The following is a 24,901-nucleotide window of genomic DNA, read 5'->3' on the forward strand; positions in this document are numbered from 1 at the left end:
ATAAAATAATTTTTAAAATACATTTAATTTTGAGTAGCAAGGAGAAACTTCCCAAATGTCCAACAAAGCAAAATACAAACAAGCAGTTAATAATAATAATGCCATCCAGGGAAATAGAAATCAAAACCATAATGAGATACCACTTCACACCAGTCAGAATGGCTAAAATTGACAAGTCAGGAAACGACAGATGTTGGTGAGGATGCGGAGAATGGGGAACCCCCCTCCTACACTGTTGGTGGGAATACAAGCTGGTGCAGCCACTCTGGAAAACAGCATGGAGGTTCCTCAAAAAGTTGAAAATAGAGCTACCCTAATGCCCCAGTAATTGCACTACTGGGTATTTACCCCAAAGATACAAATGTAGTGAACCAAAGGGGCACGTGCACCCAAATGTTTATAGCAGCAATGTGCACAATAGCCAAACTATGGAAAGAGCCTAGATATCTATCACCAGATGAATGGATAAAGAAGTTGTGGTACATATATGCAGTGGAATATTATGCAGCCATCAAAAAAGAAATCTTGCCATTTGCAATGACATGGAGGGAACTAGAGGGTATTGTGCTAAGTGAAATAAGTCAGAGAAAGACAGTTGACATATGATCTCACTGATATATGGAATTTGAGAAACAAGGCAGAGGGTCATAGCGGAAGAAACCAGAGAGGGAGACAAACCATAAAAAATTCTTAATCTCAGGAAACAAGCCTGAGGATTGCTGAAGTGGAGGGGCTTGTGAGGGGTGGGGTGGCTAGGTGATGGACATTGGGGAAGGTATGTGCTATGGTGAGTGCTGTGAATTGTGTAAGACTGATGAACCACATACCTGAAACAAATAATACCCCTGAGACAAATAATACATTTTATGTTAATAATAATGATGATGATGATGATGATGACAATGATAAATAATATCATTTCACCTCCAGATTTCAAACTCTTCTTTTTAAGCTGTTGAATTTCCCTGATGGCTAATGATGATGAACATTTTTTCATGTGTCTGCTAGCCATTTGTATGTCTCCATTGGAGAAGTGTCTGATCATATCTTCTGCCCATTTTTTGACATGATTATCTGTTTTTTGGATGTTGAGTTTCAGACGTTCTTTATAGATCTTGGATATCAGCCCTTTGTCTGTAGTGTTATTTGCGAATATCATCTCCCATTCTGTGGGTCGTCTCTTTATTTTGTACTGTTTCCTTTGCTGTGTAGAAGCTTTTTATCTTGATGAAGTCCGAAAAGGTCATTTTCGCTTTTGCTCCCTTGGCCTTTGGAGATGTATTTTGAAAGAAGTTGCTGTGGCTGATGTTGAAGAGGTTGCTGCCGATGTTCTCCTCCACATTGAGAATACCACCTTTTACCATTTAGAATGGCCAAGATTAACAAGGCAGGAAACAAGTTTTGGAGAGAATGTGCAAAAGGGGAACCCTCTTACACTGCTGGTGGGAATGCAAGTTGGAGCAGCAACTTTGGAAAAGAGTGTGGAGATTCCTCAAAAAATTAAAAATAGAGCTATCTTATGACCTGGCAATTGCACTACTGGGTATTTACCCCAAAGATACAGGTGTAGTGAAGAGAAGGGCCATATGTATCCCCAGTGTTCATAGCAGCAATGGCCACAATAGCTAAACTGTGGAGAAAGCCAAAATGCCCTTCAACAGACAAATGGATAGAGCAGATGTGGTCCATATAAACAATGGAATATTACTCAGCCATAAGAAAGGATGAATGCCCAACTGTTGAATCAGCATGGATCTAGAGGAGATTATGCTGAGTGAACTGTGTCTGGCAGAGAAAGTCAGTTATCATACGGTTTAACGTACTTATGGAGCACAAGGAATAACTTGGAGGACATTAGGAGGAGGAAAGGAAAACTGAATTGGGGGATATCGGGGGTGGGTGTGGGTGGGAGACAAACCATGAGAGACTATGGAGTCTGAGGAACAAACTGAGGGTTTTCAGAGGGGGGTGAGCTTGGTGGGAGATATTAAGGAGGGCACATATTTCATGGAACACGGGTGTTGTACGTAAACAATGAATCCTGGAACACTGCATCAAAAACGAATGATGTGAACACCTGGGTGGCTCAGTCGTTAAGTATCTGCCTTCAGCTCAGGTCAGATCCCAGGGTCCTGGGTTCCAGCCCCACATTTGGCTCCCTTCTCCGCGGGAAACCTACTTTTCCCTCTCCCACTCCCCTGCTGTGTTCCTGCTCTCACTATCTATCAAATAAATAAAATCTTACAAAAACAACAGGGGTGCCTGGGTGGCTCAGTGGGTTAAAGCCTCTGCCTTCAGCTCAGGTCATGATCTCACGGTCCTGGGATTGAGCCCTGCATGGGGCTGTCTGCTCAGTAGGGAGTCTGTCCCCCCCACCCGCCTGCCTTTCTGCCTACAGGTGATCTCTGTCTGTCAAATAAATAAAATCTTTAAAAAAACAAAAAAACTAGTGTATATTTTATGGTGACTAACATAATAATAAAAAAATAAACTGGAATTATCTGAGGTAGTTTGCATGGTTTTTCAAATCTCTGTTTGCAATTTGCAGTTGAAAAAAAAAAAGAAGCTTCTCTGACTGAATATTCATCCCTCTCTGAATCATTGATGCGTTATTAATATCCCTTAAAATTGTTTCGGGAAAGTTCTTTTTTTGCTAAGTGGTGTTACTAGAGACAAGTCTGTGCCATTCTCTATTTAAGTAGTGATTTCTCTTACCCTCTTGATAACCTTTATCCTTGTATGTCTGTGACCCTTATTCATTGATATACAAAAGAATGAGACATAAGGATTTGTCACTCAAGTTACCTAGAAAAATTTCTAGGTCTTTGCAATTGCAACCACAGAATCTAGTAAAATAAGTCTTGGAGGAAAAAAAAAATTGAGATATAGGATGATACTGGGAAAGAGGACTCCGAGGTTCTTTATTTTATCTTTTCATTTTCTTAAGATTAGGGGTGTGTGTGTGTATGTGTGTGTTTGGGGGAGAGAGAGAGAGAGAGCAAGAGGCAGACAATGGGTATGCATATTAGAAGAAGCAATAATTGTATGCTTATTTGCAGTATTTTGGTGGTGGAAAGAGAAAAGCCATTGTAACACTACATAATATCAGTTTTAGTGTAGTTAACAACAAAGTTGCTACTTTTTTTTTTTTTAAGATTTTATTTATTTGACAGAGATCACAAGTAGTCACAGAGAGAGAGAGAGAGTAGAGAGAGAGAGAGGAGGAAGCTGGCTCCCTGCCGAGCAGAGAGCCTGATGAGGGACTTGATCCTAGAACTCTGAGATCATGACCTGAGCAGAAGGCAGAGGCTGAATCCACTGAGCCACCCAGGTTCCCCAAAGATGCTACTTTTTAAGGATGATCATCTATTTCCAAAACTTTTAAAATTGTTCCTAGACTTGTTTGAGGACAGGATTGTTTAGGAAAAGGTCAGTGAGATCTGGAAGTATATAGCATTTATATACATGTGAAACTAGAGATCCTAGTAAAGATTGATACAAAATGCTGGTATAGTCAATCAAGCCATTCTTTGTAATTTTTTCTAGTATACCCTGTGCATAAAATTTCTAAATACTGCTGCAAAATGATGCTTTATTTTTCCTGGCATTATAATCTTCTAAGCACTTGTTAAAATTATGAGTATATTATTAGCATTTGATATTCTGAAATGTTGAATTTTTGACCTTGAGTGACTGATTTCCCAGTAAATGCTGGACCATATTATTTTACTTTTCTAGCCATATAAGGGAATAGTACAGTTTACAAATTTCAAAGTCACTGCTCTGTGTAGAGGTTATGATGTCGGCTGTGGTTTCATTTGAATCTGTTTTCCTTTGGTCCCAGATTCTCCACATTTGAAGAAGGTAAAATTGCACCTGAGGAATTAGAATGATGATCTCAGCCTCTTGTGTTTTGTGTCCCAATATATTAAAGTAGAATTTTGGAATACATTATGAAACAGTAAAGTTTATAGCTTAAACAAAACACCTGATAGCTGAAGAAATTGTTTTTCCTCTGGCATTCTTTTAAGTGAAGAACAGAAGCAAGTACTAGAAAGAAATATGAAACGTTGAATAATTTTTTTCCGTTTTCTTTGTACTTTGGATAAAGCTTACCTCCTTCTAAAATAACACTTCAGTATTAATATTTAGTAGTTTGGGCCAAACAGTTGCCACTTCTCTCAGGCTTGAAAATGGTTAGAAACAGCTAAATATAGTATTGTGTGTTTTTCTACAAATGTAAAGTGTTTGAACCTCACAATTGACAGATATGTGCCATGATTATGTAATGTTTCAGTACAATTTATATTTTAAAAGTATTTTGTTAACTTAGAAAAATTAACTGGTATTCAAATTTGGAAATGAGGATTCTGTTTATCTTCTGTATCTCAGTATATTTTATAGTAAACAGGCCAATTGATTGATTTTGAAATATATATAAATATGTTATTCTGAAGTTATATTGTGTAAACTTTGAGTGAACTTTATCATAATACTACTGTTTGGTGACATTGTTGTTTTAAAATATTAGGAAAAAATATTTGCCATATTGCAGAGTTCAAAAAGCTATGTATATTTTATAAAATAATCTTCTGTTATTGAATACTATAAATATTTTAGAGTACAATATACAATCTGTTATAAACTATCGATTTCAATGGCATTATGAAGTATTAAAATATAAAAGCTCTTTTTCATGGGTTATATTAAACAAGATGGATTATATTAAAGCCATTTTTAAATTGTATAGACTATAGCTGTTCAAAAGAGGGTTCCCACGAGAGAAGTGTTTTCAAAGTGAGAATATATAAAAATAAAATTTAAGGTTTTAGTCATAGCCTTACCCTTTAATTCATGGCAAATAAAATTTATCTTTCAGACTGCATATGGCTACATCTTGTTTTTTCATATTACATCTCCAAGAGGGGACAAGTACCTCTATGAACCAGTGTATCCCAAGTAAGTTTGTTGTCTTTCATTCTTTTAGTAATTGGTTTGCTTCTTTGTACTCATAAAAACATTCCAGTTTTGCATTGTCTGAAGTGAATAAAATAAAGCCAAGCCAGTACTTTAAAAATAGTATTTCAAAAATTACCAATTCTTTGAGCTGTCATTGATTAATTGAATAAAGAATAAAAATGTCTGAGAATCTTGGGTGAATGTACTATAGATCCCTTCTTAGACATTCAGGATCACTACTAATATAATCAAGCATTATTAGGGAAGGGCTAAAAATGTCATGAAAGAAGGGAGGAAAAATCAGGAAAGGTATAGGTACTTCTTTCTGTATATTTTTGTATGTGCATAGGAGAAATTATGTACCCCAAACAGTGGTTAACTCTTGGATAGAACTTGAAAGAACAAGGACTTTGATCTTCAAACTATGTTGTTCTGTATATTTTTCATTCTTTTCCTTAACTTTTTTGCCTTACATTTGAAAGAAAAGAATGTTTTATTGAAAGAGCTTTTGAAATAAAAGGACCTAACAGTTTTAAAACATATCCTTTTTTTTTTTTTAAGATTTTATTTATTTAATGAGAAAGAGTGAGCAAGTGACCATGAGCAGCGGTGAAGGGAGCCAGAGGGGAAAGACTTGCCACTGTGCAGAGAGCCTGCTGCAGGGCTCCATCCTAGGACCTTGAGCCACAGGCAGATGCTTAACCAGCTAAGCCACTCTAAGCACCCGCCCCCCTTTTTTTTTTTAAGAAACAACAAACCATTAAAGCTGGATGACTCTATAAATAAATATTTATTACATTTCTAGATGGATGGTGGAGATGGCCAGATTTTATTGGGTATGTAAGAAATTAGAGGGAAAGTAGATTTCAATATATGAAAGTTTACATTTCTGAAAATTAATAGGAAGAGAGAACAATGTTAAAAAGGTAGCAAACTGGGGAAAATTTTCTTAGTAAATAGGACCAAGGCTTAAAAACTATTTTTCTATTTCATAAAGTATTTTATATAATTTTTTTAATAAACTACATCTTAAGGAGACATATAAATTGCTAAGAAACACAAAGATTTCAAAAGGTAAATAGGTGAAAGTGATCTCATAAGAGGAAATAAAACTAAAAAAAGAGAAAATTTTTATTTAGTAACTCAGACCAAACACTAGTAACTCAAAACATTAAATACAAATTTTTTGGAAACCTACATATTTTAATATGTAAAAATAATCTTTTTTTAAGAATTAAAAAATATTTTTAAAGATTTAATCATTTTAGAGAGAGAGAGAACATAGGCAGTGCATGTGAGCTGAGGAAGGGAGAGAGAAAATCCTCAAGTAGACTCTCCACTGAACATGGAGCCCGACATGGAGCTCAGTCCCAGGATCTTGGGATCATGACCTGAGCCACCCAGGTGCCCCAATATGTAAAAATATTATTATTACTTTTCTAATTATTACTGTGCTAGCAGAGGACTATCAAAATATGTTCTTACATGCTTCCAATAGTAGATATACACAGAAATGTAATGATACAGAATTTTGGTATGGAAGTTAACTGTGGTATATTCCCACATACTATGCAGTCATTAAATATATTTAGAAAAATTTACACACTTGAGAACTTGACCATATTAAATGCCAAGAGAAGAAATGAGGCACACTAAATTATATATGTAATATGACCACATCAGCTTTGCAAAAGAAAACAAATATTCTCTTTAAAAAAACCAGAGTAGTATATATTTATAGTAATTGCTCCTGAATGGTAGAACTGTAGTGATTTTTTTCATCTTCTTTCAACTCTTGAATTTTCCAGAATTTTTGATTTGCATACACTATATTCAATGTGGTTTTTTAAAAAACATATTTGCAGGTACCTGGTGGCTCAGTGGGTTAAGCCTCTGCCTTCAGCTCAGGTCATAATCTCAGGGTCCTGGGATCAAGCCCCGCATCGGGCTCCCTGCTTAGCTCTCTACTCAGTGGGGAGCCTGCCTCTGTTCCTACTTGTGTTTTTACTCTCTGTCAGATAAATAAAATCTTATAATAATAAAAATGTATTTGAAAAATATAACGAAAAGCCAAAATGTTTTTTAAAAATTGTATTATGAAAATTGTTTAATACTTGTCAAAATTCTTGAGAAAACAGTTTGGGAAAAGCTAATGTAGGCCATGTAGGATGTAACTCTGAATGCTTTATCATAGATTTTAAGAAACTGTCTAGATTTTCTTGATGCCATAAGCCACTTGTTTTGGTAATCCAGTATTAGTTGAGGTGTAAGTTGAATTTCGGAAATCTTTTGTACTAATTTGATTTTTTTCAATAAATATCTTTAATGCAAAAACCCTTCAATATATAAATTGTACTGTTTAAAATGTTATAGACATTTTGATAGGATGTATTTATAAATTTTAAATTCAGTTTTGTGGATAATATATAATGTGGTTTTTTTCATTCTAAGTGATAATTTTGTGAGCCTTTTGAAGAACTGTTGTAATTAGCATCTTCAATTACCTTGTACATTTTGAACTAGCATGTTTGAACCCATTTTATTGCTCTATTCAGACATGCGCCTGAAAATGCTTAATTTATACTAGTATAGTATATAACGTAGTATAAATTATACTAGTATTCCATTTTTCAAGTCACTAACATGATTACATAGGTTTACAGCGATTTGGAATGGTATTTTGAAACTCACTGTGTTGCAGAGAATTTAAAAACAGTTTCTACTTTCTGATTTTAAGACTGCAGAGGATGCCCCTTTACTAGTAGTAGTGCAGACGGTGCACGAGCTTTGCTGTGTTTGACTGTATGTTGGAGTAGAGAACTAAAGAAATGTATTTTTAAAAATTTGGGCTCAATGATCACAGGTTTCAGTGTGTGGCTCAGTAAAATGTGTTTGGCCTTTATATGGCATGAGTTGTGTGTTGCCTTAGCCAAAAAGCTAGGCTTTGGCCTTATGTAGACCTGGGATTGAATGTCCACTCTTCTCTTCTCTTAGCCAGATAACTTATGTCAAGTTATTTAATACCTCCAAAATCAGTTTCCTCATCTGTAGAACAAGGTAGCAGTAGTAATTATTTCATAGGATTAAATGAGATTATGCATATTAAATGTTTAGATAACTGACTAGTATGTGGGAATATTAATGGACAACTGCTGTTGTTAATACTATTATTAATACATTTTTCCTTCACCAAATTTTTACTTCATTTCTAATATTTTAAGTGATTTTATATATACATAAGTATATAAGAAGTGATTTAATATGTAAATTATATATGTATAGTATATGTTAAGTGACTTATTTTTAATATTTGCATATTTTTAAAATATTTACACTATTTTTATTCACAATATTTTTAATATTTAAATAATATTTAATATTTGACTTCTTTTCCAGTTTAACTTCTAGTAACTGCTACATAAATCAAACAAAATGCCTTATAGGGAAACAGTTTTGTAGCACAGGGAATTGGAATGAGCCTGTTGTGTATTTTAATGCTGGGCTGCTATCTAGTTGGGTTACTTAGTCTGCTTAGTTTTTTAGTTTTTCTGTAGGACCTATTTATAAAATAGGAATAAAAATATTTTTTCTTCAGTTGTTTGGAGGATTATAGGAGTACATGTTTTTAAAACTGGGAAAGTGGTTCATACACGGGTTTGAGGCGAGTTTTAAAAAATGTTTAGTTTTGACAGTGTATCATTGTCATCTGTGCCGTTGTGAGCACTTAACTCAGTTCAGGACACTGTTCTGAGGACTTTTTCAGACTCCTGTAATCTTGGTAACACCCTGTGAGGTGATTAGGTACAACTACTGCAGCACAGAGGCCAACTAACTTAGCAGCAGTCGCTCACTAGCAAGTGGCATGGCCGTGATTCAGACGTAAGTGCTGTTGCTGGCCTGTGTATACTCTTACTCACCAATACTTTACTGCCTCAGCCCTATTTATGCCCATCTGGTCATCTGCTTCTTGGGGGTTTGGGGGGAGTAGTGAATTAAAAACCAGAGAAATGATCTGGAATGGTTTATACGTAGCAGTTGTGAACAGTAGTGTACTTGAGGCCAGTAGTTAGTCCTACTCTTCTCAATTGTAGAGACACTTATTGTCTCTTGTTCCTCTTCTCTAAATTTTATGAGTTCATCACATGAGTTTTTCTGGAGTGTCTCAGCTTCCCTGTATTATATGACAGGTTCTTAACCTTAGACTGCTTATCAGTTTCCAATATGCTCCACCTGAGAACAGGTCGGATGTCCTGTGATCTTTCCTAGTTTCCACATAGTGGTGTTGGCAGCGTCCATCCCGTTCATGTTGGGAGTCAGCCTTCAACAATTGTGGCAGGCTTATCAAATGACTCTTTATGCCTCAAAGGTCATTTACTCTTTGATTGATGTTTCATTTGTTTGTTTTTCATCTTTTTATACACTTCATTCTGTATAAAAATGTCCATTCGTGTTAGCTACACAGACCATTGGACAGAGTTGTCCACTAAAGGTCCTTGGCCTATTCTTTCATACCTTGGAACTTGCATTGAAATTTATGGAGGAAACTGCCAGGGATAAATCAGAAATAACTTGTGTATTGCATTAGGATGTATTGATTTGTTTATGTTTAAATATAAGTGTAGTAGTTCTTGAAACTGTGAGTCATATTTAATTTTATCATAATGAAATAATGTCAACTAATATGTCATCATAATGTATACTTTAAGAGTAGAGACTTTTTTCTTTTATTCTGTCTTTCCACTCTTACTGTCAACTTCTTTTGTCAGACACCAGCCTCACTAGTAAGAGGACAAAGTTCTAAAAAAAAAAAAAAAAAAAAAAAAAAAAGTTATACTAAAATTCAGTACATTTAATTATCAAATATTAAATATATAGAGATTATCTCCCGGAGGGGGGGCAGCGAGAAACACTCCAGAACAACTACCAACTCAAACCTTTTGGGGCACCTGAGTGGCTCAGTTGGTTAACCATCTGCCTTCAGCTCAGATCATGATCCCAGGCTCCTGAGATGGAGTCCTGCATCAGGCTCTCTGCTCAGTGGGCAGTCTGCTTCTCCTTCCTCTCTGCCCCCAACCCTGCCCCCCCCCCACATGCTGTGCTTGCTCACTCTCTCAAATAAAATCTTCAAAACAAACAAACAAAAAACCCTGAAAAAACAAATTCAAACCTCTCATTTCCTTTTTCGCACACCCAACATAGTTTATATTAGATTTTGAGACTTCTTACTAGCTGTTAATGAAATAGTGTCAGGTAGGCAGCAGGTAGAGGATAGCTCATTGAGGTGAACAGTTTCTAACCTCAACACAGCTTACCCTTTGAAACATTTAAGGGGCAGGAACATTTACTGAAATTAATTACATTTAGAGGAGAAAAGGTCTGAAGTAGAGATGTGAAAGTTTCCCTCACCATTTGTTACTTCCTTTTTGCTAATAAATTTTTAGTGTTTTCTGGAAAATAAACTTTAACTGCTTTATTTCCCCTTAAGGCTCTATTGATTTAAAGTGTTATTTCTAACAATGTACCTTGTTATAAATTCAGTTTGTAAACTTGACAAGTATGTTAGTTATCCTAACATTTTTTATTCCCTTTGATCTTCTCAAAATATTACATCGTATAATTTGATTTCAATATGTATACATTCTGTAAATATAGGTATTACATATTTTGTGTCCATTAGCTTACATTATAATTGCATGAGCACTTAATAATAAGATAGTGAAGTTAATGTATAAATTCTGGGCACTGAAAGCTATTCCCCTGTTGACTATGCTTCTAACACTGGTACCCGAATACAAAGAATTATAGAAGTGTTAAAAATCTCTGGTCAAATCAGAAAGTCACATAGCTTTTATCAGACTGAAGGCTTTCTGAATGTGTGATAAGGTAAACAAAAAAACTTTTTTAAATATGAAAGGCCTGGATGGGGCTGGAAGAGATTATGCTGAGTGAAATAAGTCAAGCAGAGAGAGTCAATTATATGGTTTCACTTATTTGTGGAGCATAACAAATAACATGGAGGACATGGGGAGATGGAGAGGAGAAGGGAGTTGAGGGAAATTGGAGAGGGAGACGAACCATGAGAGACTATGGACTCTGAAAAACAATCTGAGGGTTTTGAAGGGGCGGGGGGGTGGGAGGTTGGGTGAGCCTGCTGGTGGGTGTTATGGAGGGCACGGATTGCATGGAGCACTGGGTGTGGTGCATAAACAATGAATTCTAGTACACTGAAAAGAAACTTAAAACATTAAAAATAAAAAAAAAATTTAAAAAGGCCTAGTGATGAGGATGCTCTTTCTTTCAAGAAAACTCTTTATCCATACATCTTTTCTAATTTTGAATTTTTTGGCTCCAAAACTGTTGTAGATACTGGGAATACAACAGTGGGAAAAGGGGGGAAAAAACAGATGACAAACCCTCCTCGTAGAGCTAGCACTCTTCTAGTAGATGGTGCTATATAAGGAAAATACATTACAAATTTGACAAATATGACAAGTCTGTCGTCACCTGATAATGTTTCTGTGGAGAAAAATAAAGTAGGAAAATGGATTATGACATTTGAAAAGATCTCAGACTAGGAAACAAAACATACCAGGGGAAAAACATTCTAGATTGGAGAGATTTAGTAGTTAAGAAAGTTAGTGACATTATTGTGAATACATTTAGGTTCTGCCTAATAATTTACAGATTAAATTAGAAGTGGGGGGACTGGCACCTGGGTGTCTCAGTTGGTTAAGCATCCAACTCTTGATTGCAGCTCAGGGTCACGATCTCAGCGTGGTGAAATCAGCCTTCCTGTCAGTCTCGGGGCTGGGTGTGGAGCCTGTTTAATATTGTCTCTCCTAATCCCTCTGCCCCTCCCTCCCCCCCCCCCCCCATGAACATATACACACACACGCTCTCTCTCTTCCTTTCTTTTTCTCTCTTTCAAAAATAAATAATAATATTAAAAGAAGTGGGAAACATTTTACTAAGTGTAAAAATATGAAAAATTATATTCTTTTTAAATAAGTTAATCTTGGGAAAGCCTATGACCAGTTCCTTTTTTTGTAAGGAGTATATTCTTCCTGCTCAGTAACCTCAGCAGTTGACTGTATCATGTCCTGTGTATTCTGCCTTCTATATATCTGCTTATTCAGCCTTTTCTGTATCCCTCATGTCTCTATTTCTTCCCAGTCCCTAGCAACAAACCCAAAGTCCCTTTACTTTGGGTTTTCTTTTCTCCTGGATTATAGTATATTGTCTTAAACATATTTTATGGTTTTCCCCTAAATGAATTTCTAATATAAAATTTAATTGCCATTTTCCTACATAAAAAATTTCTCTGGCTTTCCTTAGCTCTCAGGATCAATCCTGTTGCTTTTTTTGAGTTTTATTTTACTCATCTGAAAAATAGAGTTAAATGCCTTCTACTTCATAAAGATATCATTACAGCACCATAAATTACGGTACAGTACCTCCAGTAACATGTTAATGTTCCCCAGGGCTTTGTTCTGAGTTCCTTTTTACACAATCTCCCTGGCTTTAATTATTCAGTATATGTGGATGAGATCCAGATCTGCTTCTTTACTTTCTGGAGCTTCGTGCTCACCTTTCCAGGACAGATCGTTTCAATGGCCCTGCAGGCCGCCTCAGATTCACCGCTTCTCAGCCTAACTCACCTTCTCCTCTCCGAGGAAGCCAAACATGCTGTTGCTTTTCTAACATTCTTTTGCAGTTACCATGATTATTTCTGCAGTTGTAGGTGGTTGAAACCTTGGAATCTTTATTTCCTTACTTCTCATATTTGTCTGGTAATCAAATTGTATTGTATTGACTGACAGCTCTTCAGCGTCTCTAGAATTTGCCTCTCGCTGTTTCATTTTCCTTGGCTCAGCAGAGGCCCTACTTCTCGCCTTTTGGAAAACCTTATTTACTAACTTGTGCGCTTCTCTCAGTTTCTTTCTCTTACCTACAGAAATCCATCCTGTGCATCGATAGCAGATTTGTTTTTCTAAACAGACTTGCTAATGTGGATTCTTGTCTCAGATACTCTTTTTTTTTTTTTTTTTTTTAAAGATTTATTTATTTATTTGACAGAGAGAGAGATCACAAGTTAGGCAGAGAGGCAGGCAGAGAGAGAGGAGGAAGCAGGCTCCCTGCTGAGCAGAGAGCCCGATGTGGGACTTGATCCCAGGACCCTGAGATCATGACCTGAGCCGAAGGCAGCGGCTTAACCCACTGAGCCACCCAGGCGCCCCTCAGATACTCTTTTTAAAGGTCTGTACTAACTTTATTCTAAATCAGTTTAACATCTGTCTCTAATAATACAAAAACACTAACAACGTGCATCAGTACTTTCTGGAATGATAATGTTTTCGAAAGATCCTATGAGTAAACTTTTTTATTTCCATTTTTTTGATTGTGTAAAACACACATAACATTTTCCATCCCAGCCATTTTCTGAGTATACAGTTATGCTTCATCTAAGTGGAATCATACAGTGTTTAACTTGTGACTGGCTTCTATCATTCAGTATAATGTCCTCAAGGTTCATCTCTTTCGTAGCATATTTCAGAATTTCCTACTTCTTAAAGCTGAATACTACTCCGTTATATGTATGTACAGGAACCTGTGGCACTTCACAGATACTGTGTTTGTACAGATTATGGGTGTGTGCACCCTGTGTTGAACACATCAATTAGTATCCTCTTTTCAGTAGCATTTGTACATTTCATGTCTCTTCACATGTTGCTAATTAGCAATATTTCAAGCTTTTTAATTATTATTTGTTATGGTGATGTGTGATCAGTGACCTTTGATGTTACTGATGTAATTGTTTTGAGGTGCCATGGACTGTGCTCATAAAAGATGGTGAATTCAAGTGCTAAGTGCGGTGTGTATTCTGTCTGCTCCACTGACCAGCCATTTCCCTGTCTTTCTCCCTGACCTCTTTATTCCCTAAGACACAGCAATATTGAAATCAGGTCAGTTAATAACCCCACAATGGCCTGTAAGTGTTGAACTGGAAGGAGAAGCTGCATGCCTCTCGCTGTCCCCCGAAGGCTAGCCGTGACTAAAGCTTGGTGAGGGAGGCATGTTGAAAGCTGAGGCCTCTGATGCCGGTTAGCCAAGTTGTGAATCGAAGGAAAAGCTCCTGAAGGAAATTGAAAGTCCTACCTCAGGAAATTGAAAGTGCTACACACGAACGATAGGAAAGTGAAACAGCTTTATTGCTGCTACAGAGAACCTTTAGTGGAGAAGAGGTCCAGCCAGCCACGACATTCTCCTCAGCCAAAGCAGAAGGCCCTGACTCCCTCCGGTTCCGTGCAGGCAGAGAGAGGGCAGGAAGCTGCAGGAACGAAGCCTGACACGAGCAGAGATCCGGGCTTGAGGTTTCAGGAAGGAGGCCGCGTCCGGGACGCGAAAGCGCAAGGTGAAGCAGCACGGGCTGCCGTGGGAGCTGCAGCAAGTGACCAGGAGATCCGGGTGATCCGGAAGATCGAGATCATTCCCGAAGGCGGCCACACTGACCAGCAGATTTTCAGGGTGGACGCAAGAGCCTCCCATGGGAAGAAGGTGCCATCAAGGACTTTCCCGGCTAGACAGGAGGAGTCAATGCTGCCTTGACAGCTTCCACGGACAGGCTGATCGTCTGGTCGGGGCCAGTGCGACAGGTGACTTTTAACGTGTGGCAGGTGCTGATTTATCACGTCTCCAGTCCTAGGGCCTTAGGAATTACGGCAAGTCTCCTCTGCCTGTGCTCTGTGAATGGAGCGGCAGAACCTAGAGGACAGGACACCTGTTCACAGCATGGTGTACTGCATGCTTAGCCCATTCTTGAGACCCGCCTAAGGAAAAAAAGAAAAAAGGTATCATCACTTAGCGACTGTGCACCTGATGGCCCCAGAGTTCTGATGGAGTCGGACAGCGAGCTTTACGTTGTTTTCATGTCTGCTAACACAGCAACTGTTCCGCAGCCCGTGGATCAAGGAGTCATTTCAACTGGAAATGAGTCTTTTTAAATTTTTTTAATTAATTATGTTCATTTTTTATTGGAGTATAACAGAGTGGTCTCCTAGTTTCAGGTGCGCAGGGGTGCAGTATAATGATTCAGCAGTGGTTACTCGGCGCCCATCAGGATAAGTGTGCTCTTGGTCCCCCGCATCGCTCCCCCATCCCCCCTCCCCTTCTGGCAACCCCCTCTGCCTGCCCCTCTGGCAACCACCGGTTGGCTCTCTGTACTTAAGAGTCTTTGTCTCTGTTTTATTTCTTACTCAAGTCTTCTTCCTTAAGGAGTACCTTTCGCAGGACTCTACCTGCTGTACGTAGCGATTCCTCGGATGGATCTGGGCAAGGTCAGTTGAAAACCTTCTGGGAAAGATTCACCGTCCTAGATGCGCTGGAGAGCATTCATGATTCATGGGGAGCGATCATCATATCCGCGTTATCAGGAATTTGGAAGAAGTAGATTCCAGTGTTCATGGAGGACTTTGAGGGGCTCAGGGCTTCAGAGGAAGAGGTCACTGCAGGAGTGGTGGAGGTAGCAAGAGAGCCAGGGTCAGAAGTGGAGCCGGAGGACGGGACGGACCCGCTGCCGACTCCGGATACAGCGTGAATGGATGAAGAGCTGCTGCTGACGAGCGAGCAGGGAAAGTGGTTTGTGGAGGTGGGATCTGCTCCCGGGGAAGGCGCCGCGAAGACTGTTGAAATGACAACAGAGGGTTTAGAATATCGCATCCGCTTAGTGCATAGAGCAGCACGTGGGTTTGGGAGGTTTGTTTGACCCCACAATTGTGAAAGTTTTGTGAGTAAAAGCTATCAGACAGCATTGCAGGCTGCCCAGAAAGTTTCATGAAGGGAAGAGTCAGTCGATGCAGCAAACCTCATTGTCGTTCGAAGAAGTGGCCTCAGCCACCCGGACCTTCAGCAGCTGCCACCCTGTTCAGTCAGCAGCCATGACCGGCAAAAAGATTTTGAGTTGCAGAAAGCTCAGATGATAGCGTTTTGCTAGCAATCAGGTATTTTTTTAATTAAGGTACGTACGTTGTATTTTTAAACATACATAATGCTCTTGCATACCGAAAAATCAACAGAATGGTGTAAATATAACTTGTATATGTGCTGGAAGACCAAAAAAATTCATCTGAGTTGATTTTTGCAAAATTTGCTTGTTATGGGTGTCTGGAACTGAAGCCACACTGTCTCTGAAGAATGTCTGCAGTACATTGTGCTTACTTCTCCTCTGTGGATGGACATTCGGGTTCCTTGCATATTTTATCTGTTGTGGATAATGCTGCTATGAACAGGTGTGTTCACATGTCTTTGAGACCCGGATTTCAGTTTTATTTGGGTTTATACCCCAGAGTAGAATTTCTGTATTATATAGTAATTCTGTTTTTCATTTTTGAGAAACTGCTGTAACATTTTTCTCAGTTGTTGTATCTTTTCATAATCCCAACAGAGCACAAGGATTCTAATTCCTACACATCCTTGCCAACACTTTCTAAGTTTTTGTTTTTAGTTTTGATTTGTATTTCCCTAATGATTAGTGATACTGAGTATTTTCTGTTTGTTGAAGTCCTTAATGAGGCTGTTTGGTTTTTGTTTTTGTGGAGTTTTAAGAATTCTCTACATGTTTGGGATATTAATCCCTTATAAATGTTTGTTGCAACCATAAGATACTCTTAATCTCACAGAACAAACTGAGGGTTGCGGGGGGAGAGGAGGGTCGGGAGAGGGGGGTTGAGTTATGGACACTGGGGAAGATAGGTGCTGTGGTGAGTGCTGTGAAGTGTGTAAACCTGGCGATTCACAGACCTCTACCCCAGGGGCTAATAATGCATTGTATGTTAATAAGAAAAAATTTTAAAAAAAAAGTATTTGTTGCTGTCCCGTTACCACAAAACGAAAGCCAAACTCTGGCCTGGCGTTTAAAACCTCATTTTCCCCTACCTTTAGCACACTGAAAGCACAATTCCTGTGTAATGGCTGTGTTCATTTGCTATTTACTTGGTGTGCCTCCCCAACTGTATGCTTTGCATAACAGAGCACTTTGAGGTAGTTGAGAAGCTAAAGTCAAACATCTTACATATAAAGCTTTTCCCTCAACTCCCTTACTCTCCCTTGCACCCGAGAAATAACTGATTCCTCAAATACAATCTCATAGCACTTAAAAATCTCATAGCACTGATAATCCATGACTGTGTTCTTATGAAAACAAAGAAACAATGAAAAGTGAAATTTTGAACCTTATCTTCCTTTTTGGATTCCAATTCCAGTTTGCTGGGCAGTAAGCTTTGTATCTTTGGGTAAATAAAAACCTTGGAATAGAATTGCTAGGTCCTATCACATGCCTGATGATTTTAGATTGGTTGATGTAAACTGTGTGACATTATCGAGTGTCTGAGTTTTCTTTCTTTTCTCTAGGCAATGTTGAGATTATTTTGAATGGCAGTTAAGTTGTAGATCTCCTTGATCCTTTTGAGGCTTGTTTGTATGTTTTTAAGGTGGCTTCAGCATTTACTCTAGGTTAGCTGAGCCTTTCCGAGCTGTCCAAGGAATGTCCTAGTCCTTAAACAAGGTCTTTGGTCTCTGGCTGGTCAGAACTGGAATGTCTCCCAACCCTGCAGGAGCTTTGCAGCTGAAAATGCTGGTGGTTATTCATTGGGAGGCAGTGTGGGGTCTCACCATATATTTACACAGCTTAGTATTCACAAAGACTTGAGGGGAACCTTTTTCTGGATCTTCTGCTCCTGGTACTGTTTTCCATAAATGGCTGCTTCTACTTCCCTGAACATAACAAGATTGTCATGTTGTGTTTGGGTTCTCCTGCCCTACATGGTCGTCTGGAGAGTGGCTTCTATTAGAGAAGTTACTTTTGTTTTTGTTTTTCTTCACAGTCTTGTGTTTCCTGTTATCCAGTGTCTCAGTATAGTTGTTGTCTCTATTTTCTCCAATTTTCTTTATTGTTCCTGGAGGGCTACCTTCGTACTAGTTCCTCTATTACTATAATAAATAATAAAGTGGAACCTGCCCATAAATCAACTCAAACAGTTTTGTTTCTTTTATTGGAATGTGTTTTATCACATCTAGATACCATTATTTTATTTCATCCAGAAATACTTTGATTATTGATACTCTAGTAAAGAATTGTGTTGACTACAAATGGTAACACATGAGGTAGGAGTGTGAGGAAAGAAATCTTGTTGAGCCTTTCCATTAACTATGATTGGAGAACCAAAGCTTCTTGGTCCCAGAATTCATCTAGGATTGCTGGAACTTACTAGATTAAGTGTAGCACATTCCAAAATCATTTTAAGATTCAAAAAGCTGAGCTGCTAAAGGAGCAGATCTTAGAAGTTCTCATCACAAAGTGATAGGATATAATTATTATGTTTTGTATCTTAAACTTACACAGATTCTATGTCAGTTATACCTCAATAAAATGAGGGGGAAAAGGATTTGAAAATCTGAAATGAGATTCCTCTTCATTGTCATTATCAAACGCTTGTCGTATGCCTCCTATTACTATTTGTACAGGGTGCTAGAGAGGTGTAAGGTGCGAGCGAAGAGACAACTCTTTAGGGATAATGGCGATATACAGCAGCAAATGCCAAATGAATGAATGTTCCCCAAAGTGATAATAGCATTAAGGGAAAGTGCTAGGTTGTGAGGGAAAGTTTTGTTCTTAGGATTTGAGCTATACTTGAAAGATCAGACTTAGGTAGTCACGTTGATAGGAGAAACACTGTATAATTAGCTGTACTCTTAAAGTTCCTGTCCATCCCCTCCATCTCCCAAACCCATGAGGTTGTGTACCACACTGTTATTTTCTTTGGCTGGCACTGAAAGTATTTGAGATATCCTGCATAATAGAGTTTGTTGAAAGAAATGCCCGTTGAGTTTCATTGTGTAGTGACAGTTTTTAGTATCACCTTATTTAATCCTCCAAAACCTATTTGACATAAATCAAAGGCATTTTTTTCTTTTAAGACGTCTCTGTAATTTTTGTGACAAATTTCTAAGTACAGTAGTTTGAGTTTTGATTTTTGTCAGTTTCATGGGAAGCTGCTTCCTCCTCAAGGCTCTGGGAAGTTCGATTAGTTGACCTACCGTATGGAAGCATTTCATTTTTTATTGCCCTTTGGAGGCCACCTGTTGACGTGAATGCCTTGCATTCATTAGAATGAAAGCTGGGAAACATAATTCACAAAAAATATATTAATTTCTCCTTTATTTTGAAGGATAATTTTTCTGGGTATAGAATTTTTGATTGAGGTGTGTCATCCCATTGCCTCTGGCTTTCTTGGTTTTTGATGAGAAACTGGCTTCTAATCTTAACTGAGGATCTCTTGTTGTGTATGACTCACTTTTCTTGCTGCATTCAAGATTCTCTTTGTCTCTCGGGGTGCCTGGGTGGCTCAGTCGGTTAAGCATCTGCCTTTTGCTCAGGTCATGATCCCAGGGTCCTGGGATCAAGCCCCACATTGGACTCCCTGCCCGTGGGGCATCTGCTTCTCTCTGTCCCTCCCCCTGATCTTGCTCGCTCTCTCTCTCTGTCTCAAATAAATAAAATCTTTAAAAAAAAAAAAAGAAGAAGAAGAAGAATAGTGCCTCGCACCATACAAGGCACTGTTTCAAGTACTTCTTTAAAAAAAAAAAAAAAAAAAAAGATTCTCTGATAGAAGCCATTCTCCAGATGACCATGTAGGGCAGGAGAACCAAGTAGAATTTTTAAATTCTATTTGGAGTTTTCCGAACTTACTGGATGGTTAGAGTTTTATCTTTGTAGGTTTTTGTTTGTTTGTTTTGTTTGTTTTTTAACCATTATTTGTTCAGATAGTCTTCCTGCTCCTTTCTTTTGCCTTGTGTTTGGGACTGACATTACATCTTTGTTGGTCTGGATTGTAGTGTCCCACAAGTCTCTTTAAACAGTGCTCATTTTTCTTCATTCTTTTTCTTTCTTCTTCTCAGATGACATCATTAATAAAAATCACACACAAAGAGTAATCAAGAACTATTAATTTATTGAGTTTTACTGGACCATAGTCTTAACTATTAGTTATGTGATGTAGTATACAATATGATCGTCATAGGCCATGTCCCTGTTACAGAGGATAAAACAGCATCGTGTACCAGGTTTGGTTCTTAAAGCATCTGCCTAGAAGTGGAGCAAGTAATTCCCCCTTGTGATTTAGGTCAAAATCAATCACATGACCAAACAATTTTAAGTGGGCAGAAAAGCACAGTTCTCTCCGCCCAGGAGTGAAGAATATATTATTTGTCAATAGTTTGAATGACAGCCATATGTGCACAGTGTGATTGTACCTGTCTGTCTCTGACAAGCCTCTCTTACTAAGCAGGAACTGTAATTCTCATCAGCTTTTATTATCTCTTTTCAAAAATGCCTTGGATAAAGTCTGAAAAGACATTTCTACTGCTACTGTCCAATCCTAAGCCTCCCTCATGTACTCTTATTGACAGTCTCCTATTAATCTACAGATGCTCCTCCCTCTCCCCACTCCGTCCGCCGTCTATTTCTTTCTGCAGATGAAGTTATTATTAGTCTCCTCGACTCTCTAGTAGTTTTCAGTGGCCTAGGATCTGGAGTGGAAGCCACAGGTTCACATGTCAGTTCCTTCACTTACTAACTCTGTGACCATGAACAAAATTCTTAATATGTCTAAGCTTTAGTTTCTTTTCTGGAAAAAGGGGAGAAACTCATGCCTGTCTCAAAGGATTATAAACATTCAGTTGAGATAATGTGTGCAGAACATTTTGTAAACCATACCTTGTAAATGCTCAGTTTATTGCTGTATTTCCTGACGGGGCCTTTTATAACCTGGTTTTATTGTTCCAGTCTCAGCTTCCGTGATTCCCTTTCAGAAATCTGATGCTATACTCTCAAATTACTGTTGAACTCTAAGTAATGATATTTTCTATGAGAAATTTAGATTTTTAATTGATGTAATTCTTAACATTTTACTAAATTTTATTATATTTGGAAGATGACATGGAAACTTCCATGTGAAATTTATCTCTAATTTTATAAGGGAGTCCTTGTGGAGTCAGGATTTGCTTAAATTTGTTTAAAATTCTTAGAATACTTTAGCTCTATAATAAATAAGAGTATTTATATAAAGGAAAATAGAGGGCTTCCAGTTTGAAGGTCATGATAAGGTTTTTGCATCCTTGCTTTTAAACATAACCAACAGAATAAAAAGCTGAAATACTGTTTTCCCTCTTTAATGAAAGTTAGAAGCATCTTTAACCCTTGAGCTAAAAATTGGAGAAGGAAGAATATCAAACCAAAGAGCCTAAGGTTACTTACATGATGCTGATAAAAAAGCAAGCTTTATAAATACAGAGAATAAACTAATAAACTCCTCCAGGAGTTTATTAGGAGGAGTTGGGGGTGGGTCGGCTAAATGGGTTGAAGGAAAGTGGGAAATCTAGGCTTCCGGTTATGGAGGGAGTAAGCCATAGGGTAAAAGGCACGGCGTCAGGAATACAGTCATTGGCATTGGGATAGCACTGCACAGTGACACATGGTAACTACACTTGGCATGAGCACAGCATAATGTATACACTTAACCAAATCACTGTTTTGTACACCTGAAACTAATGTTAACATTGTGTATCACCTGTACTTCAGTTTGAACAATACAAGAATGAAGAAAAAGAAAAGCAACTCATTTGATCTGCAAAACCATGGAGAGACTCAGGAATTAAATGCGGTAGTACTGGAGAACATAAAAGTGAGCCAGGGGCCATAAATGGGATTGGTTTAAAAAACTGAATAAAAAAATAAGGAGTTTTAGGTTTCTGCATCACAGGTGACAGAAAACATATTGTCTAATTAAGCCAGAGGGATTCCAGACACAGTAAGGCAAGGAGAGATGCTGAGCTCAAGGTGGGGGGGTCGGTGAAAGTTGTCATACTGAACAGTAAGATGTCACGCTTTCTTCCCCTGCTTGGTTCCAGACTGGCCACCTTCCATGCTTAAATATCCCAGGCAGGATTGAGGAATCCTTCCTGGGGCAATTAAATCAGTCCAGAAAATTGACCCAACAGGCTCTGATATTTGAAGACCTCAAGAAAAATACCAGCTGGCCACTACCAGTTGACAAGACCAGCCTGAACACAGAGCTTATAATTGGCTCTTTCTTGTTAACCTGTTCAACGTGAGCAAACAGCCAGGGATTGATTTTTCGTCATCTTAGGAAAGCTTCCAGTGTAAAAAAGAGACACACAACAGAAAAAAGGAAGCTCAAAGGAAGCAGGCAATGCAGGAACAAAGCCACTTTGAGGAAATGATAATTTGCAGCCTCAGACAGGTGTTTAATTAAAAGGAGAAACATGGTGCTGTGCAAAGAAAGGGGAGGCAGGTGAGAGTTTCCTGGAAGGAAAAGACAATAGAAGAAATTTCACATTCAGTGAAGCTTTGGAAGAAATAGTTGAGGAACTCTACCAGAAAGAGAGAAAAAAGGGGGAGAATTAGGAGTTCCAGGAAGAAATGAGAGAAGTGGAAAATTAGTATGCTAAGTAAACAAAGACATAAATTTCCCAGACCCAAACTAAAGACCAGCCTGTAGGTGCTTCGTGCAAACAGTGATAAGTTCACATGCTTATAAAAAAGTATGTTCTGAAATTTTAGAACCCTCTAGAAATCAAAGGTCAGTCCTAAAATCTTCCAGATAGGAAAAACATCAAAAAATAGTCTGTGAATAAGAATGTCCTCAAACTCCAAGCCACACATTAAAAGTCAAAAAGACATTGGTGAAAAGCCTTTAAAATGCTGAAAGAAATACATTGGGTTGAGCCTTTGTTAAGGAATTTGTCAAGCAGACGCAAGAGAGAGTAATGCAGTGGGAAACCCTAAATCCGTCCCCCACATTCAGAAGTTACCAGTACCTGTCTCTCCCAACGCTTGTATGCTTTTGGTATTTTGAAGCAAGTTTCAGATACCGTATCATTTCAGCCCTAAATAGATTTATCAGTAACAAGTAGACATCTTAAATAAAGCTACAATCTTATTATATCTAACAAAATTAATAATTTATTAATATCATCAAATACTTTGTGTTTTCTTTATTTTTTTTTTAAAGATTTTATTTATTTACTTGAGAGAGAGACAGTGAGAGAGAGCATGAACGAGGAGAAGGTCAGAGGGAGAAGCAGACTCCCCATGGAGCTGGGAGTCCGATGCGGGACTCGATCCCGGGACTCCAGGATCATGACCCGAGCCAAAGGCAGTCGTCCAACCAACTGAGCCACCCAGGCATCCCGTGTTTTCTTTATTTTAACACAAGGCTGTCTTCTTAGGAATTGGTTTCTTCAGACCAGAATCTCTTGCATTTGGTGGATAGGTCTTAAGTTTCTGCTTTTTACATAATGGTTTTATGTGGATTTATTCATTTTATTAATTCCCTGGATTTGTTGTTTTGATGGGGATAACAAAATTGTGATTTTTTAAAAATTCTACCATTCCTTCTGCATTCCGTAGCTGTCGTGATGTAAAAAAGAACTTTCATTATCTGTTTGATGTTTACCCTGAAATGTAGTGCATTTAGGAAAAACAGAAGAGATGCTTCTTTACCTTTTCTTACAGTACTGAGTTGTGTTCTCAGAACTTCCAGAGGTCACCAGCTAATGAGTGTGTTTAGTATTACTGTAACTGCAGGAGTTTTTACATTTTTGAGTTCTTATTAATTGCAGTCATTCTTTCAAATCAGATTGTCACATCTTCAGCTTGTGGGGGGAGCCCATAAAAATGGTGGTATTTAAATGACATCCTTGCGGGACGCCTGGGTGGCTCAGTTGGTTAAGCAGCTGCCTTCGGCTCAGGTCATGATCCCAGCGTCCTGGGATCGAGTCCCACATCGGGCTCCTTGCTCCGCAGGGAGCCTGCTTCTCCCTCTGACTCTGCCTTCCACTCTGCCTGTGCTCGCTCTCGCTCTCTCTCTGACAAATAAATAAATAAAATCTTAAATAAATAAATAAATAAATAAATGGCATCCTTGCTGTCAGACCCAAGGCTCATATTAACATATCTTGCCCCTGTCTCTGAGTAAGTCAGCCCTCCAAAGAGCTTTGGTTTCTTTCCGTGCAAAATGGTATTTTGAAGACCAGGACGTGATGCTGATTGTTATTTGGTTGTATTTGCTTTTAGGGCCTTTTAGCATACAGAGATAAAAAGTAACTTTTACAAAGAGATAATTTTATTGTGAGTTAATACTGAAACCTTTAATGCAAATTAAAGATTAAGCTAAGAGTCCAAGGTTTTAAAAGCTTTGAAATTTTTAAAAATTTTAAAAGTTAAAGTTTTAGTTCTCTAGTTTTATATTTGTATATTTTATATATTTGTATATTTTGTTGATAACCTTGGTTCCTAATAATGTAAACATAATTTCTTAATTGCTTTATCCTATTGTATACATAGTAATTCCAAAAATAATATCACTATTATTGTAACAATATTATTACTAAATACAGTTTGATTCTTTGAGGATTTGGATCCTTAGGAGATTTCCCACCCAGAGTACACACAATACTATTTGAAATCTTATTTATGCTGTTTTCTCAGTACATAATAAAATTTGCTTATTTGTCCTGCTAGCTTGATATGCAGTTAAGTTTCTTTTCTGTTTTTAGAGATTGGGGTTTTTTTTGTTGATTTTAATTTTAATTTGGTTTATTACATGAAATATTTTCATGTCCCAAAGTTTAAAAAAATGTAGCATTCTTTACCCTGTATTCTGTCTTCCATTGGAGATAGCCATTTTCGTTGTAGTTTTGGCCATCCTTTTCATTTTTAAAATATGAGCACATGCACTTAAACATTTGTATTTCCTGCGCTGTCATCCAGATATAGCAGATTAAATAGTGTTTTGCACTTTAAGTTTTCTCACTCCATAAGAAATCCTGGAGATCATTCCAAGAAGTTGAAAGTGTTCTTCCACAT

The 24,901-nt window shown here is 37.9% G+C and overlaps 1 protein-coding gene across 5 annotated transcripts in view; it reads left to right on the forward strand.

The window, feature by feature from the left end:
- Positions 1-24,901, forward strand: part of RIC1 (RIC1 homolog, RAB6A GEF complex partner 1) — a 142,391-nt gene that overhangs the window by 57,181 nt on the left and 60,309 nt on the right. For 4 of the 5 annotated variants that reach the window (XM_059141605.1, XM_059141607.1, XM_059141606.1 and 1 more), the window contains exon 3: positions 4,880-4,959. The exons of the other annotated variant lie outside the window; for it this stretch is intronic. In XM_059141605.1, coding sequence (XP_058997588.1) covers positions 4,880-4,959 — 80 coding nt within the window. The remainder of the gene's footprint in view (positions 1-4,879; positions 4,960-24,901) is intronic. 5 annotated transcript variants of the gene reach the window in all.

Source organism: Mustela lutreola, chromosome 12, assembly GCF_030435805.1.
Source record: "Mustela lutreola isolate mMusLut2 chromosome 12, mMusLut2.pri, whole genome shotgun sequence".
NCBI lineage: Eukaryota > Metazoa > Chordata > Mammalia > Carnivora > Mustelidae > Mustela > Mustela lutreola.